This window comes from Emydura macquarii, unplaced genomic scaffold (genome assembly GCF_026122565.2).
Source record: "Emydura macquarii macquarii isolate MOO-44397 ecotype Brisbane River unplaced genomic scaffold, CSIRO-AGI_Emac_v2 contig_2205, whole genome shotgun sequence".
NCBI lineage: Eukaryota > Metazoa > Chordata > Testudines > Chelidae > Emydura > Emydura macquarii.
The window spans coordinates 22,795,428-22,813,717 of record NW_027132342.1 but is presented as its reverse complement, the minus strand read 5'-3'; the positions used below and the strand labels follow the sequence as shown (position 1 = coordinate 22,813,717).

The 18,290-nt window shown below is 43.7% G+C and overlaps 1 protein-coding gene across 1 annotated transcript in view; it reads left to right on the top strand.

Annotated features, from left to right (window-relative positions):
- The first annotated feature begins 220 nt into the window (after nucleotides 1-220).
- ANO4 (anoctamin 4) overlaps nucleotides 221-18,290 on the top strand; it is a 340,774-nt gene continuing 322,704 nt past the window's right edge. The window contains exon 1 of the mRNA XM_067559089.1: nucleotides 221-371. Within this exon, the coding sequence (XP_067415190.1) occupies nucleotides 305-371 (67 nt within the window). The 5' untranslated portion in view covers nucleotides 221-304. The remainder of the gene's footprint in view (nucleotides 372-18,290) is intronic.

The following is an 18,290-nucleotide window of genomic DNA, read 5'->3' as shown; positions in this document are numbered from 1 at the left end:
TGTGTATTTAAGGTTGATATTTGAAACTGAAATGATCAAGTACAAAATAAGGCTGGGCTGCTTCCCCAGAAATTCAAAAGTCAGAAGGCAATTTAAAAAACATCCCCCCAATATATATATATATTTAAAAATCATGAGTTTTTAAACATGTCTTTATATTTTTGGGGTCTGCCTCATAATTTTTTTTTTTTTTTTAAAGCTGGGGTTACCTATACTGAGACTGAAAACATGAGGGAGTGAACATAACTCAAAGGAAAGGAATAGGAGAAAACACTAAACAACTACAAACAAAAAGCTACTTGGGATGCACAAGAGAAGAAAAGTGGAACTAAGGAAAGGAAAGAAGGAAAAACAAAAGCAAGAGAAACCTGGTAACTCATATTTTTTAAAGTTTAATTAAAACTGAATATTAATTGTTGATTATAAACTATTGTACTGTTTGAAAACATAATACATACATACATATGACATCATAAATGTACATGATGTTATATACTAGGTACGTAAACTGTATCAGAAAAATAACCAATACCCTGACAGAAAGACTTGCAATGCAAAATCACAAGTGAGAACTAAAATGGTGTTCTTGTAAATGAAGCTATCAAAATGTAGGCCAGCTCAGCTCTTTGTCAGGAGTCACTATGAGAAGAAATTCCACTGCCTATCTTGTGAATGCAGTTCTCCTTTGGTACAGTAATTTATCTTCATTAAATTGAGAGAGTTGAATTAATATCCTGCCCCTATGGAATCTGATCATTGTTGCTCCATTGCCAAGGTAAAGAAAGAAAGTTCCGTGGTCCCTTTAAATCTCTCTAGTTTGTTGATTTAAGAGTTGATGGTGAAAGAATACACAACTCTGTGCCTTATTTTTCAATATCTGGATTAATCCCATTCTATTTTTTCCCAGTAATTGGGAAAACAAAGACTTTCAGGAGAAAATTGCCTTTGCCTGTGTGATTTTCATAAGGGGCCAGACCCAGAGTAGCCAGTTCCTTTCGTGTTGGAACGGAGTGGTTATTGTACACAAGGAGGGAGAGACTGGATTAGGGGAAAAACACAGGGGTCCCTCAGTATGTGGAGGAAAGGGCAGGGCCATTTATGGCCCTGATGTTGCAAACATTAATGCATGTGCTGAAGTTAAACCAGAGCAGTAGTCCCTTGAATCTACTTAAATGCACAAAGTTCAGCACATGCAAGTTTGCTACAGAATCCAAGTGCTTTGCAGAGGCTACTTCAACTGTTACTCTTTTGGCTTTTAATTCTCAAGATACTATAGCAACTAAAGGCTTCTGCTTATATAATATACAGTTTACTGTACTGTTTAGACAGTAATTATTTTTCAGTAGTCTTTTTTTATGGCTTTTTATTTTTGCTTACATTTTGGTAGTGTGTTATCAGTTACAATAAGAAATAATGCCTAGCTCTTATATAGAGCTTTTCATCAGTAGATCTCAAAGTGCCTTGCAAAGGAGATGAACATAGAATCATAGAGTTGGAAGGGACCTCAGGAGGTCATCTAGTCCAACCCCCTGCTCGAAGCTAAATAATCCCAGTGAAGGTTTTGTCAAGCCGCAGCTTAAAAACCTCTAAAGATGGAGATTCCACCACCTCCCTAGGTAACCCATTCCAGTGCTTCACCACCCTTCTACTGAAAAACTTTTTCCTAACGTCCAACCTAGACCTCCGCCACTGCAACTTGAGACCATTGCTCCTTGTTCTGTCATCTGCCACCACTGAGAACAGCTTAGCTCCATCCTCCCTGGAACCTCCTTTCAGGTAGTTAAAGGCTGCTATCAAATCCCCCCTCATTCTTCTCTTCTGCAGACTAAACAAGCCTAGTTCCCTCAGCCTCTTCTCATAAGTCTTGTGCTCCAGGCCCCTAATCGTTTTTGTTGCCCTCCGCTGGACTCTCTCCAACTTCTCCACATCCTTTTTGTAGTGGGGGGCCCAAAACTGGACACAATACTCCAACTGCGGCCTCACCAATGCCGAATATAGGGGAATAAGCACTTCCCGCGATCTGCTGGCAATGCTCCTCCTAATGCAGCCCAATATGCTATTAGCCTCCTCGGCAACCAGGGTACACTATTGACTCATATCCAACTTCTTGTCCACTGTGACCCCCAGGTCCTTTTCTCCAGAACTGCTGCCTAACTCATCGGTCCCCAGTCTGTAGCTGTGCATAGGATTCTTCCGTCCTAAGTGCAGGACTCTGCACTTGTCCTTGTTGAACTTCATCAGATTTCTTTTGGCCCAATCCTCCAATTTGTTTAGGTCCTTCTGTATCCTATCCCTACCTTCCAGGGTATCTACCACTCCCCCTAGCTTAGTGTCATCTGCAAACTTGCTGAGGGTGCAATCTACCCCATCCTCCAGATCATTAATGAAGATATTGAATAAAACCAGCCCCAGGACCGACCCCTGGGGCATTCTGCTTGTGACCGGCTGCCAGCTAGACATGGAGCCATTGATCACTACTCGTTGAGCCCTATGCTCTAGCCAGTTCTCTATCCATTTTATAGTCCATTCATCCAACCCATACTTTAACTTGCTGATAAGAATACTGTGAGAGACCGTATCAAAATTCCCATCATTATTCCCAGTTTACATAGGGGGGAATTAAAGCACAAATAGGAGAAATGACTTGCTCAAAGTCACTCAGAAGGCCTGCGGCCAAGCCAGAAGTAGAACCCAGGTCTCCTAAATCCCAGTTCACTGCTCTCTCCACTAGGTCACACTGCCTCCCAAATAACTTTTCCTTTAAAAAAGAAAACGAATAACTTGAGAGAAATGTATAAACTGCTGCTAGGAAGTAGGGCATTTCAAAACAATATGTTTTGCTTTGTACAGAATCAGCTTTTTCCCAGTAGAGTCCTGTGTTCAGACTCTTGGCCTGATTTAAGTGCATTGTAGAGCAAATATGTACCCTATACAAGGACACAAATTAAAGAGAATTATAAGAAGTTAATAAAATCAAGTTTGCTATTTAAATTGCTTATAAAGTAAGGTAATTGCAGCTGCAGATGCCCCTGAACCAAAACCTAAGACTTAAACTGAATTAAACAGCTGTGCCTCTATCCGGGCTTTACTAGAACTCCTGTAGTTTACATATTTAACTATATAGGTCAGTAATGGGAGATTAACCTGGGCTGGAGTTGAAGTCAGGAGGTAGATTCATCAGACAGTCCTCTGAGGTGGAGATTAAAGGGTTGGCAACATTTGCCTGAAACACTGCACCCTGTTAGTAGGTGCTGATCATTCTAGGAAAGGATTAAGTGGATTTCCCTGACTCACTAAGACAGGTGCTTCATTACTCCCACCTGGATATAGGGGAGATGGAGGTGTGTGGGAGGGCGAAGAATACTATTTGAGTGTGCACTGAATATTTCTGGGGAGAAGATATGTATTGATCTTTCTCTTGGTCTTTTCTATACTGGGGTGTTTAGTCCCCAATGTAGTTATACTGGTACAAATCCCTTGTGTGGACATGGCGTACTGGTGTCAGCAGAGTCTTGCACTGGTACAGCTTACCCCAGTGCAAATCACAGTGCACACCAGTGCAGTATGCCTACACTAGGGGGTTGCACTGACGTGGCCACATCGACGTGACTACACAGGTTATTACAAACCCCAGCTAAGTGCACATCTAATGTTCTCGGCACCCTTGACAGTCTGTTAAATTACACTAAAATAGACAGACCCATCAGTTCCTCCAGATCAAATGAAATAATCTAGCAAAAACATAAATATAATAGAAATTAATTTAGCCCAAGTCCAGGCTGTCTGCTCCTGTACCAGCCCTATCCAGCCCCCATGTAGAGGTCCCCCTTGTGGAGATTTGTCTGAGATGCCTCTGCTGGGACGTTCTCTCTCCCTTTTCCAATAGGATAGGCTAAGAGGCTGGTCACCAAACTCTGTGGATCAGCTTGGAGGGGAGAGGGAAGAGGCAGACTTTTTTTTTTTGCAGAGGCTCTGCTCCTGACAATTGGCACCATAGCTCTAATAAAGCTACACTGCCAGGTAATCCACCCTGTCCCCATGGAAGGAGCCTTTGGAAAAGTCACACATCCTTAGACCCTATTACTTTTCACCTTGAGCTCCATGGGAACGCTACATATCCTCCCTCAAGTTATGGTCCACTCACTTTTTCTCTTGCAGCACCCTCTGTGAGGAAGAAAGAGTACTATGGAGGAGGCTGGCCCCCACTCTTTCATGCAGGCGTGAGAGAGCTGCTTGCAGAGATCTTGAACCCTTATTGTGTGAAATAATGTAATAACATTTCTTGCATTACAAAATGGATGCTTTGTTCACATACCATATTTTAGTTTTGATTATTTGATAATTCATAAGCTAGAATTGCAAGTAATAGGAGTTTTCATGACCACATTGGCTGAGAGTTTGGCCTTTTGGGTTTGATTACAAAGTCTGTGGGTTAGTGAGGTTTTACTGTGTATCTTTTAATTAAATCCTGTAGATGAAGTCAAATTTTGCCCCTGGATGTACACATGGGATTTTTGCTCAAGTAATAAAAAGCTGCTTGCACATCAAGAAGCAGAATGTGGCCCATATAACTTCTTCTAAGGTACAAGCACACCTCATAGTTCTACCTCTTAATTTCCCAAACCCAATTTATGAGGCAATGACCCTTGGTGATGCACAGAAGTTGTTAGTCCAGGCAGAGTAAAATGCTATGAGATTTATTTAGCAAACATTTCTGTAATTTCAGTTCATGACTAATCCATGTTTGAGGCAAGTAATTATAAACCCAGGAATTATCATATTCATACTGTGTGATGGAACATCTGGGTATTTGGTGTGGGTATCCCTTTTAATGAGTGAGAGCTGAGAGTTATGGCTCACTTCCCACATAACTTGCAGAGGAGGAACATACTGATTGCCAAAGATGTAAAACAAATGACTGAATTCAACCTCTCTATCACCCAAGACCAGATAGTCAAGCCAGCTTTACATCACCTCAGATTTCAAACTTTCTGTGACTAACACTAGGTTTTGGAAGTCCGTAAGAGAGTGATTACAAAAGCCTGAGCAAATATATGTACAGATAGTGCTATGGTGGAAACTGGATTCCTACTCAGTGTGGACTTTAAAAGAAGTCAGGAACACATCATTTCACTCTTCTGCAATTGTGAAAGAAAACCATGCTTTGTAAGAGCAGAATCTCTGGAGATGAATTCTTACCATTTTATTAGGATAAATAGGTGTGTTCATACATGTACACACTTATCAGGTGTTTGTAGGATTAAAAAGAGCTGAGGTAGATTTCAGCACTTTTTTGCCCAGTAACAGGCCACAAGTTCAGTTTGTTGTTACGTTTTGTATGGCAGTGTGCACCTGTAAGTCATCTATTCCCCAAATTTATCTGTCCAATGGTGCAAGTGTAGAAGATGCAGTCAGAACATATGACTGTGGAGAAGCAAACTAAATTAATCTTACTGTCTTGCTTGAAAAAATATTCCAGATAAGACTAATTAGCTCTTTCTATTCAGGTTAGCTTCCATCTGCTCCTTATCCAACAAAATAATATATTTCTTTAGAAGACCTTAAAAAAATTAAGATGTGGAACACACAGTACCTTGTCTTCTTGATAATTTTCTCCACAACATAAAAACACAAACAAACCCCCAAAACCATCTTACTCTTTCTTTCTTCTGTTCCTGGACAAGTGTGCTTGCGTGTGTGCAGGACAGTACACAACAGGAAGAAAGATAACAATCCAATTATCTTTTTTATGCATGAATCGATAACCTCATAATCTTACTGCTGTAGCCTGTGTACTACTTCCTTTCTCTGGTGCCTGTGTGCATGTTTGTATATTATCTTAATTTTGGTTGTAAAATTCTTAGAGAAGAGCCTATCTCTTATTTGATTGTAAAGCATCATGAAGATTTACTCCATAATTACAAATGCTATTAAAACACCTGTGAAGAACATGGGAAATCTGTATTACTTTTATGAATATTATATGTACCTCTGTTTGTTTGAATGTCATGTGGAGGTATACCATGAAGTGTTAAGGAACTGCTTCCATATCCCAGGAAAAAGAGTAAAATGGCTTCATCCAACCATCCACCCATTGCATTTACCTAATGGTCATGGTTTCCAAAGGGAAATTTCCTGCTGATCAAACTCAGTTGGACCTGCTGAGGAAACATGATTGGAACACAGGGGGCTGAAGCCCATGGAGCTAGTCTGAGAGCGGGAGAATCACACGACTCCATCCTGGGAAGAGTGAAATTGCAGGACTTGTCATTGAAAAGATGCTCTTGAGAGGACTGAAGAGTCGTCAAATGTACAGGTAACCCAATACCTGTAACTGAAACAACAGTCAAAGGGGGGTATTCTATTGATATTACCAAAAAGTCCTCATCTAGAAAAACAGACCCCAAATGTTATATTATAGCAGCAAATGTAGCAGCACCTATAGCTATAATTAATAGCTATATTAAAGGGGCCAACCTTGGGACTCAACCTCTTATCCTCCAGCTGAGCAGAGCTGTTAATTCTACTTCGAGTGATTGCTCATATCCATTCCAATATAGGTGTGTGCGTGTCCCGTGCACTGGTTCACGGAACTTTTTTTCCCTTAGCAAGCCCCGTAGGGCCGGCTCAGGAGTCCCCTGGAGTACCGCACTCATGCCGCGGTATATGAGGCGCCGCCAGCCCTGTGGGCCCTCAGTTCCTTCTTTCCGCCCATGATGGTTGCTGGAACGTCTGCCTCTTGCTCAGCAAGTAGCTTCCCCATTGTTCTACCGTTGTTTATTAGATAAGTAGTTAAGTATAGTAGTTAAGTTTGCATAGTTGTTGAGTGTAGTTAGATTAGATAGATAGCCCTCAGGGACTTAAGGTTGGGCCATGCCTGGCTCAACCGGTTTCAAATCCTGTGCCGCGTGCAGCAAGACTTTTCCCGTGAGTGACCCTCACGACCGCTGCCTCGGTTGTCTCAGGGAGCAGCACCGTAAGGACAGATGCAAAATCTGCAAAGCCTTCAAACCACGTACGCAGAAGGAGAGGGACGCGCGCTTGAAGGCCATCCTGATGTAGTCCGCACTCCGACCGGACTGTGAACCGGCACGATCCCCTACGGCACCGAGAGTCTCCTCGGTGCGGAGCGCCTCACCTGCACCGGAGTTAACCCATCGACAAGCTACGGTGCCGAAAAGAAAGAAGCGGCAGGATGCCACCCACCAGGACTCCCCCGCATCGCCTGTCTGGCCAGGGGACAGTCAGGAGATGCACCAGCCACGAGCCATGGAGAGTGCTCCGCCACCGGCATCTCCCCGCAGGGAGCCTCCCCCAACGCCTGTGGATGGGGGAGCGCCCCTGCAAGCGCCGTCGACACTGGAGGTGTTCGCTGCAGCACGCGCCCTCATGGGCATGCCCATGCCTCTGTCCCCCCCCTTGGCCGAGGGCGCAGGGACCAGTGTCTCGGGGTAAACCCACACTGGGTGGCCCCGGTGGGTGGTCGAGACAGGAGTCCAAGTCTCCCCCCAGACAGTCGCAGAGGGTAGAGAGTGCAGGCTCCCCTCCCAGTTCCGACTCTTAGTCGTCGAGCTCCTCGACACCGCGGCACTGAGGGCGATCTAGAGGCTCACGTGTGAGGTGACGCTGATACAGTTCCACCTTGCGCGGGGGTCGCAGTTCCGGATCTCGCACCCCAGCACCGAGTCTAGTGCGGCACCAGTCTCAATCCCTGGCACGCAGCCTGGCGCGGATCCTGGGGCCAGAAGATACCCAACGAGCTCGGCACTGGTTCAGATCTCCGGCATGCAGCCCGGTGCAGATCCCAGTGCCTGAGGAGACCCATCATGCTTGGCACTGGTCCAGATCCCTGGCGTGGATCCCGGCGCCTGAGGAGACGCGATGTGCTCGGCACTGGTCCAGATCCCCAGCACGCAGCCTGGCGCGGATCCTGGTGCCTGAGGAGACAGCCAAGCCAGGCTGGTCCAGATCCCTGGCACGTAGCCCGGCGCGACTTCTGGCACCGGCACAGACACACCGGCCCCAGTCCCGATCCCCGGGCCATAGTCCGGTGAGGATTCCGGTGCCGAAAGACTCGACACTGATGGCGACACCGGCACCGGTCACGGTCCTCGGAGTCGGAGCCGGCACCGCTCCCAGTCTCCAAGGGGGAAGCGCCATCGCAAGACATCAGCACCAAGGCGGAGGACATATTCCAGCTCCTCCAGCTGCTCGCCCCCCTGCCGGCACCGCAAGAATTGGCACCGACAATCCTCCTCGTCAACATTGTCTCAGGGCAGGTCGTCAACAAGGGCTGGTGAAAATCTGGGTTTTCAAGTAAACAATTTTTTTGACGAAAACATGTCTTTCTGCAGAAAATTGAGTTTTCGTAGAAAACCCCAAAATCAGTTTTCAACTTCTTAGCCATAAAACCATTTTAGCACTGTTCAGTATGTGATGGCACAGTTACTTCACTTTGTTTTTCCTGTTCCCTGTTTTGCAAACTCATAGGGAAGTTAATCCACTCCTCTCCCCACTTGGTTACTAAAGTTACCTGTTATTTCCATGCACATTGCACTTTCAACATGTCTCCAGTTTACGTACATTCACACACGTTCCTGGACCAGGTGAGGGGTGGAGACTGTGAGAGATAAAGTGGACCTTGCAGTTTTCTGCCCCATAGAATTACACAACTCAAAGCCCCAATTGGTGGGGCCAAAAGCTGAAGGGGAGGAAAGATGTACTTTTTCATCTCAGCCCAAGTGAAGTGTCCACACATAAGTAATGGAAACTAACATTTATTGAAACTAGTAGATGTAGCATAACTCTGAATGTTTGTTAAAAGGAATTGTGAATGAAAACAGAATGGATCCGACTCCCTGAAGAATGTTAAAACTATGATTTGCCTTGGCCCTGATCTTCCTCCCTCCCCCAGACAACGGGTGAGCAGCTGTAAAAGAGTTCCAGGGAGATAAATGAGAACATAACATAAAAATGGCCATACTGGCTCAGACCAATGGTTCATCTATCCTAATATCCTGTCTTCAGACAATGGCCAATGCCAGGTGCTTCAGAGGGAATGAATAGAACAGGTAATCATCAAGTGATCCATTCCCTAGGCCATTCCCAGTCTCTGGCAAACAGCAGTCCATGCCTATCATTGCTAATAGCCATTGATGCACCTATTCTTCATGACCTTATCTAGTTCTTTTTTGAACCCTTGGCCTTCACAACATCCTCTGGCAAGGAGTTCCTCAGGTTGACTGTGTGTTGTGTGAAGAAATACTTCCTTTTGTTTGTTTTAAACTTGCTGCCTATTAATTTCATTTGGTGACCCCTAGTTTGTGTTATGAGAAGGAGTAAATAACAGTTCCTTTTTTACTTTCTCCACACCAGTCATGATTTTATAGACCTCTATCATCTCCCCCCCTTAGTTGTCTCTTTTCCAAGCTGAAAAGTCCCAGTCTTATTAATCTCTCCTCATATAGAAGCTTTTCCATACCCCTATTCATTTTAGTTGCCCTTTTCTGTACTTCTTCCAATTCTAATATATCTTTTTTGAAATGGGGTGAACAGATCTGCATGCAGTATTCAAAGATGTGGGTGTACCACGGATTTATAAAGAGGCAATACAATATTTTGTCTTATTATCTATCCCTTTCCTAATGATTCCCAACATTCTGTTAGCTTTTTTGACTGCCGCTGCACATTGAGTGGCTGTTTTCAGAGAACTATCCACAATGACTCTAAGATCTCTTTCTTGAGTGGTAACAGCTAACTTAGACCCCCATCATTTTATGTGTATAGTTGGGATTGTGTTTTCCAATGTGCATTACCTTGCATTTGCATTGAGGGTGTTTCCTGTGCAGGGTTTGTGGTTGAACCCAGGCTGGCCTTCAGGCACAGGCTCATCATTCCCCTCCTGCACAGCCACAGGGCTTCTCTGGTAGGGGTTTTGGGTGCCGGTGCAGGGTGTTGTGCCTGGAGTCCTGCAGCTTCCTGTCCCCTCCCCCTGAAGAGGAGGTTGGGTCCTCTGCCTCAGCAGCATGGGTGGCTGCAGATGCAGGAGGAGGAGTAGCAGCAGGAGAATGAGGAACAGGTGCCTGTTTCTGGACACTGGAGCTAGCTATTGCAGCAAGTAGGACCCAAATCTGTTCCACCACTACTTGTAAAAGAGACTGCAACAGGATGTGCTCTCAGTCCCTTTGGGCAAGCTCCCATTCCCTCTACCGGGGGCGGGGGAGACTAGATAATTGATTCTTGCCTTTAGAAAGAAAAGTTTCTCCTGCTCAATAGCCCATTCCTCCCTTTCCCTCATAAAGTCAAACTGCTCCTGGCTCCTTCTGTCAATCCCAGTGAGCAATCCTCTAGTATTCTTCTCCATCTGCCCTACCTGTCCCTGGGTTGCTGCTCCTGTCCCAGGTAGAATGGGTTCTGTCTCTGCACCAGTTTAGTCACAAAAGCTGCACTATATTTCCTCTTTTCTTGGAAAGTGGGTAAAAAAATCCCACCCCCATAACATAATTCTGTTGTTGAAGGCTGCAATATTGATACTCTTCAGCATTTCAGGAATGCAGGTTTTTTTCATTATTCTTGTTTTTCAAACAACTTTTGTAGCTCCTGAGTGGTTTTAAAAAATGTAATGTCTTAAAGTGTGAATTGGGATGGGTAGTGCATTTATTTCAGGGGCAATGGTAAGGGTTCTCAATTGCTTTTTTTTAATGCCGGCCATCATTTGGAGAACACAGTTTTGAGAATACCAGACAGGAAAAGGGAGGTGGCTTTCCAGTCCTGTGGTGGGGTTGTAGCAATCTGTGCCAGAGGGATGTTTGTGCTATTTGTCATCTCACTAAATATCGCTGAATGGAGGGGTTTGGTGTGCTGCGAAGATGGACCAAGCACATTTGTGTTGCCGTTGAACCTTAAAAGCCAGCTGGCGTTTGTCTTACATATGCTTACAATATGCTTATTGCCATTGGGAGGCAATCCGAATGGAAATAAGCTGTATTCTAAAATAGCAGACAGAGCCTGCACAAAGTGGGAGAAGAAAACTGCTGAAAATTCCCACTTATCCCCAAACCAGCCCCTGCAGGATCAGAAAATCCAGCCACTTTGTCCAGCAAAGAGCCGAGAAACGAACAAGAAAAGAAATATCACAACTGTTCTGTGTTCCATGAACTACCTGATCAAGACTGCAAACCACTCACCTCTCCACTGAAAAGGGGCACCGCATTATGATTGTGAGCTGCTGGAGCAAACACATCATCCACCTCCTTTCTCCTGGCGTGTGTGATATGGCTCCCAGCTGGGAGATGCCAGACACCAGGGTATGGGAATGCTTGAAAACATTTGTACTGTTACAGAGGACCACTGTGATATTCCTCAAAGAAGCAAAGGTTCTCCTTCTTCTCATACGTAATCAGCCCCAATACTAAACTGATTCCCACTTCTGCATGGCTCCTGTTTGTAAGTGGTGGTTTCCTGTAGTAAAAGTTTGTGATCTTGAAAGGACCAGAAAGCAACTGTAACTTTGGAGAACCATTAATCGTATACAAATGTCTTGTCCTCAAACTGGAGCTTTCTACCGCCTCCCTGAGGGTCAGCCTTTTGGCCAGCAAATGCACAAACCCAGGGGCAATAGGATAGTTCGTTATTAATCTGTTCTATAGCTTCTGCCAAGAGCTGTAGGATTCATGGTAATTCAATAAAATGTAGAATGTACAGTCGTGTTTTGGTCAGGGCCCATTGATGGAGGGTAGTGTGTGGGGGGGAGGGGAGGGGGCTTCCAGTCCTACATGTAGCCCTGGAGAAAGAGGGAGGGGATGTTGGCAGGGAGGGTGGGGTTTTAACTTACTTAGCCTGGGGTTCTACTTCCTTCTGATGCTCAGGGTCCTTCTCTGGCTTCTCAGGAGGGGCTTGCTGAACTGGCTCCTCCAGGTAGAGGTGAAGGATAATGCGCTCCTCTTCCTCCTGATCTGCTGCAGCCTCCTCCTCTGCCTTCAGGCCCTGGCCTTCCTCGGCATTCTGTCTGTTGCACAATGAGGCCAGTGGGGGCAAGAGGAGGGTCGTGCATTGCTTCAGGCTCAGTACCGGGAGCCTTAGAGAACAGCTGATTCATCTGCTTGAAGAATGGGCATGTTGGAGGACTTCCCAGATTGATTGCTGGAGTCTCTTTCCCCCCTCCACTGCCGGAGCCTCAGGGGCTTTATCGATTCCCAGCATTGGGACGAAGTCAGGCGAATGCCCCCCTGTGCCAGTTTCTCCAAAACTTCCAACTACAGATCTGCGGGAGAAGTCTCAGAATATGGTGAACTTAGACCACACACTGATGAGAACCCAGCTGTGCTCAGCTGACCAGGTGGCTGCTTTTGGAGCATGTTTCATGTTCATCTGTCCTAGGGAAAACAGTGCAGCGGAAAATTGATCTGAAGTGGTCAGCACAGCTCACTATTACTGGTGAGAATGGGCAGACAAGGACAGAATCACACAGAAAAGGATTCAGTGCATTGTGTGAACAGGGCAAGAGGACTATTAAATTCTGGACATAGAACACATCCCTGACCCTCATCAACACTACAACTTGCACAAATACGGGCCGTGCCATATCTTGTGGTGCGTTCATACCCACACCCCTCGGCTATGCTAACATTCTTGCCACATACATGCCTGGACACCCACGTTGCTGGTGGTTAGATGTGGAAGGTAGAGGGACTCTGGCATAACCATGGACCAGTGTCCAGTTGTCCAAGTGAGGATTTTAGGACTTGGTTCTTGCTATTTTCTAACTTGTCAGGAGTTTTTCCAAGTTATTTCTAGTTAGTTTTTTCCCCCAGGTTTACTTTATTACACCTCTGAAATCCACTCGAGCAGAACATTTTCTTGTTTTTTAATTTGACAAGAGAACAGAGATTTTAAAGGCCTTTTTGCTCCACTTTCAACCTGTTTGTCTAGCACCCTTGAATCTCATTTTTGATTGAAATCACACTGTAAGTGGAGTGATTATATTTATTTATCAAGTATTGGTATTCTGTCCTCTCAGTCCTCATTGTCAAAGGAAACCTGCATAAAACTTTCAAAAGACAAGCTGGGAGCTTAAATTCATAACTGCTAGATACCAAAAATCCTGGAATCAACAGAGACACTGGTTTTATGCCTCATTTCAGGAATCTGTAACCCACTAATTCCCTTTTGTCCTAGCCCACTTCATTTTGAATGGTTTCTTCCTACTTGTGTTAACTCCTTATGTTTAACAATCTGTTCCACCTTGTAGTTAGCTGTGACATTCTGATTACCATTCCCAGACCTGAACCAGAGATCTGTGGAGCATGAAAGCTTGTCTCTTTCACCCACAGACATTGGGCCAATAAAAGATATTACCTCAGTCACCTCGTCTCGCTCATATCCTGGGAACAACATGTCTAAAACACTGCGGAGCATACCAAGTCAATTTGAATCCAGAAGCCAATGTTTAAGTGATCAGTATTGTAGTGATGATTTGATTACAAGGGAAAATTCTATTTATAAACACAATGCATCATGCAGTTTAAAAAAAAAAAAATTAAAAAAGCAGATGAAAAGTTCTCCATTCTGAAAGCACCAAATTAAAAATATTTTGTAAAAACCAGAATATATTTCTAGCTATATTATCTCATGGGCAGTATTTCTTCCTTTGTTCTTTTTCTTTTCTCTCTGGGTGTATGAACCTGTAAATCAGATGGGAATTATCCCAGTGTAAAAGTAAATGAGCCGCAACATTAAGAGTTCAAGAAGCAGTGGTGGGTGAGGGGAGATTAACAATTGATTTCATTTTTTGTTATATTTGACTCACATATTCATTTATGCACGTGATAGTGATGTACTATTTGGTAGTCATACTCTTGATAGCCTTCAGACTTCAGAGGTTGGTACATATATGTTTTATTTGTTGTCCTTAAATAGAGCAAGCTGGGATTGGGGAGCTATAATTATAAACCCTTATCCTGCAAATGCTTGGCATGTGACCACTTACACACACCAGTAACTTTATACATGTGAATAGTCCCTTAGTGGAAGTGTTCCTATGCTTAAAATTACATGCATAAGTACTTGCACATTTGCAATCTCTAGCCTTGGACAATGGTAATGAAAGGGTTAATACATCCCTGTATGTATCCTGTAGATTTTCTGCTACATCAACTCAAAAAAGGTCAGCGAATACATAGCAAAATGTTCTGTTTTGACATTCAGACACTATTCTCCTTCTGTGGGTAAGTGGTTAACTTTTATATTGTCTCTCAAAAAAGAGGAATCTGCTAAAAATAAAGGAAATCAGACAACCAAGTCTACTAAGGATTTAAAATATACAGCCTTTTTTCTTTTTTACTAGTGTATGGTTTTTGATTGCAGTGTTGGTGATTTATCAGGCCTTGAAAGGGTGGAAAGGAGGGCAGAACTTGGGAAGTATAAAAGCTGAAAAAAATTCCCTGGCTGTATTAAGCTTCCCCCACCCCCAACCCCAATGGCTAGTCGTCCAGCTGGATATTCATTGTAAAGTCCCTAAGCCATAACAGTGTAAGGTAAGCAACAAGTTTACTATTTGCAAAATCTGTAATGAGGAAATTGCTGAGCCTTTGATAGGTAGTGAAATGGAGCAAATTCAGAACTGTTGTAATGCTATTGAAGTCAAGGGAGTTACACCAGGAATGAATTAAACCCCAAATGTCTGGAGGGGGAGCCAAGTAGGCTATGTGGAAGTGAGACTCAGCAAAATTTCCTGTACGTGGATTTGATTTGTAAGAGAAGTTACTACTTAGTGAATATCACTCAATACACATGCTCCTTTCCTTAGGATGCAGCTTGCATATCCTACATCTTGCCAAACTGGACAGCTGCACCTGGATCACACAGAATGACCTTGTTTTGGGTGTGTCTCATTATAAGGACCCTGGCGAGAGGATTTTGCACGGTGGGGGTTGTTAGGAAGAATAGCACGTCCCTTTGATTGTTTGTTCCTTTTGCAAATCTACGTTAGCTAGCTGATTTTCTTTTCTTGCAAGAATTCAGTTCCCTAAGGAGATCTACAACAGAGTAACCTTTCTTGGACCAGCATCAGCATCAGTCATCTGTACCATGTGAAAGGAGAGCAGCTCACACACTATCTCATCTGCCAGAGGAGCAAGGTGTACCTTGTTGCTGGGACGACGCCTCTTAGGCAGAAATCTTTAAAGGGCTAGATTGTGTGTGTGTGTAGCATGTGGCTGGCGTGTACTTTGCAGGCTGCAGGAGGTGGCTGGAGCCCATCTAGAAGACTCCACCTAGGTAGCAGTACGGGGGAGAGAAGGAGTTGCAAGATGGGGGCTGCTCAGAAGCCAGCAAATAAGGGTGAACTGCAAGCACCTCGGGCAGACCTGGCTGCTTTCTTTAGCCCTTCCAGCAGCTCAGCACAGAACCGAGGCAGGATGGCTTCCCTGGCTGCACATGGTAAAGGTGTTTTCTTATTACTGGGGTAGGATAGCCTCTAATTACTGCGACCTGAGAACACTATTATTTGGGGAGGAGGTGCAGTCAGGGGTGGCAGATCACTGAGTTGTGTGGCTGGGGATCACTGTGGAGGGGCATAAGGGACTGATGTAGGGGATGATTGTGTCTCAGGGCTATTGGGAAGCAAAAGGGACTCTGCAACTAGGGGATTTTAGCAGGTGACACTATTGTTCAGCACATCTGAGAACTCTTGTCACACAAAACTATAGGATTGAGATGTGTGAGCTACTCACTATGCAAAGTAGAGCCACACAAGTCAAAGATGCAAAACAAGGCACTTTTCAGAAGAGTTCAGAGAGAGAAAATCAGTAGAATTGATTTCAGATCCTCACCATGTGAAATGCGAAAGTAGTTGTTCGGTAAGAAGGTCTGAGGGTCTCGCAGGAATGTGGAAGCAATGATTTCTTGCATCCATTTCATATTGGCACAATATGTTTCAGGGATTACCGTACTCACAGGGGCACTGCACCTGAAAAGCTTTGGAGGATTTTTCAACACCGTTATAGCACATCTTCAGTAGGGGAAATATTCCTCATGATATTTGCAAGTTTATTTAGTTTGTCTATCTGTAATATAGGATGCATTTGTCTATTTTACTGCAAAACAGAACTATTTAACACCTGAAAGCACATTTATGAATGAACTTGCAGTGTGGACACAGCCTGAAATTTAGAAGCATAATGAAACCTGCTGTGCTTCCAGTCACAAGTTTTGGTAGGCTAGAAAGCAATCTTCTTAGTCATTTATCAGCAACTCTGTTTACTGCTTTGAAGTTAAGAAGCTGCATTAGGAGCTGGACTTTTGTTCCTTCTTTATAGTAATTGTTAAAATCTAGATACAAATGTTAAAAAGTCAGTGGCTTAAATTTTACTGTAATTATACATTATTTCTAACACCTTCTTATAATAGAGCTATGGGATATTGTCAGTTGGGAGAGTGAAGCAGACAAAAGCAGTGTATACTTTATATTAGTCTGAAATATGTATCCCCTCCATTACTCCTACAAGGTTATATGGCTCCCTGCCATCTGCAATGATCTTGTAGCCTTATACTTAATTTGAAAGATCAAATCTGATATATTTCTGAACACTTAAAACATTTTAAAATTAATCTTTGCCAGTAGGTTTATAAACTGCATGTCAATATGGGCTGTTTTCATAAAGATTTTTCGTAACTTCTTGGAACACAATTTTGATTGCTATTATGGCCTTGTGATTTAATACTTTTAAATATTATCCTTCATCCCTGAAGATTCTATAGCATCTTACGAACTCTGTAGTTGCAGGAATCACTTTACCACATGCTGAAATGCAGCCACACATAGATAAGGTGAAATGAGAAGCTGATTAACAGTGCTCAGCAACAGTACAAAACCACGCTGGAAAGGAGTAGGACTGTATCCAATTGAAAGAGCACAAAAAATGCATAGACTTATTATTTTTATCAGATGATCAACTGTGTGTTGCTAGGCCCTTGCCACTGTAGGGCATCGTGGACATTGCTGTTTAAATTGTTCAGTTAATTTCATTATTAAGATATATTACCTTGTGATTTTTTAAATATCTTGTATGATCTGTCTTCACAGCAGATAATTCTAATGTATGACCGATTTACTGCATTTCTAAACTTCATATGGTGTACACAAGACTTTTCATGTTCAAACCATCTGTGCATGTACAGTGTTCAGTTGTATGATCTCTTTCAGATAAAATTCCCAGTTGTCAGTATTCTATACTATGGGAAACAGCCCTGCATTGGCAGGGGAATGGGCAAGCTGATCTCATAGCGCATTCCATTCTTAATGTTTATGATTTTGCTAGGAAACTGTCAGTTCTGTGTTTCAGCGAATGCAGTTCTTTAAGGGCAAAGGGAGAACATAAGAGGGAACTGGAAATGGTACTGGAGAAAGCAAACCTGAGGAAATGTCTGAAGCCAAACTAAGATGATAGCACTGTTTACAAATGTTTGGATGGTCTCCTGTGCATCTGTCTATTCACTGCATCTGAAGACTATCCATATGAAAACAGAGTAGTATGTACATGTATGTCTAGATGTTGTTCACTTTTCCTGAATGGAGAGTGTTTTCTTTGCTTATGAAACATTCAAGCCCCACAAGATAAATTCAGCCAAATTCAATCTGTAGTGAGTGGGTGCAACACCCACAGAAATCCCTGTGCCTAAGTCAGTACTCACACAAATGGTTATTTAAATTGCAGATGAGAAATGGGTGTAAGTGGGGAAAGTAGCAGAACTTGCACCGACTTGACACAGTAGGTGTGCAAAATGAGTAGAAGTTACATATTGTGGCAGGAAGGAGGCATTGTAGCATGGAAAACAGCTACCAGGAGGCTGTAAGATAAAGCAGGCTCAATCTACCATTTCAATTTGTGCTGCAACTAGCCCCAAAATCCTGCTGTCTAATTCAACCCTGGGGTAAGCGGGAACCGTCACAATTCAGGGCAACTGCACCTATTTTTTCCCTCAGTGGTTCAGCGAGGGCATCCACTGTCAGGCTTCCAGCTCCACCTTTCTTGGGTGGAGAACCGCATGTCTCCTTCCTGAGGGGGCATTCCCAGACTGAACAGTTTCCTGCCTTCACTGTGTTATTCCCGGCAAAAGACAATCTGTCTAAGCAGACCGGCTTGCTTTGTCTTCAGAGACTGCTAACAGTGTAACTACCACAGTTACAAGTTATCACACAGCACTTCCTATGCAAGCATATTTATTTTTAGGGTACAAACATGACAGAGAAAATATATTAAAAACAATAAAAGAACCTACCACACATGCTA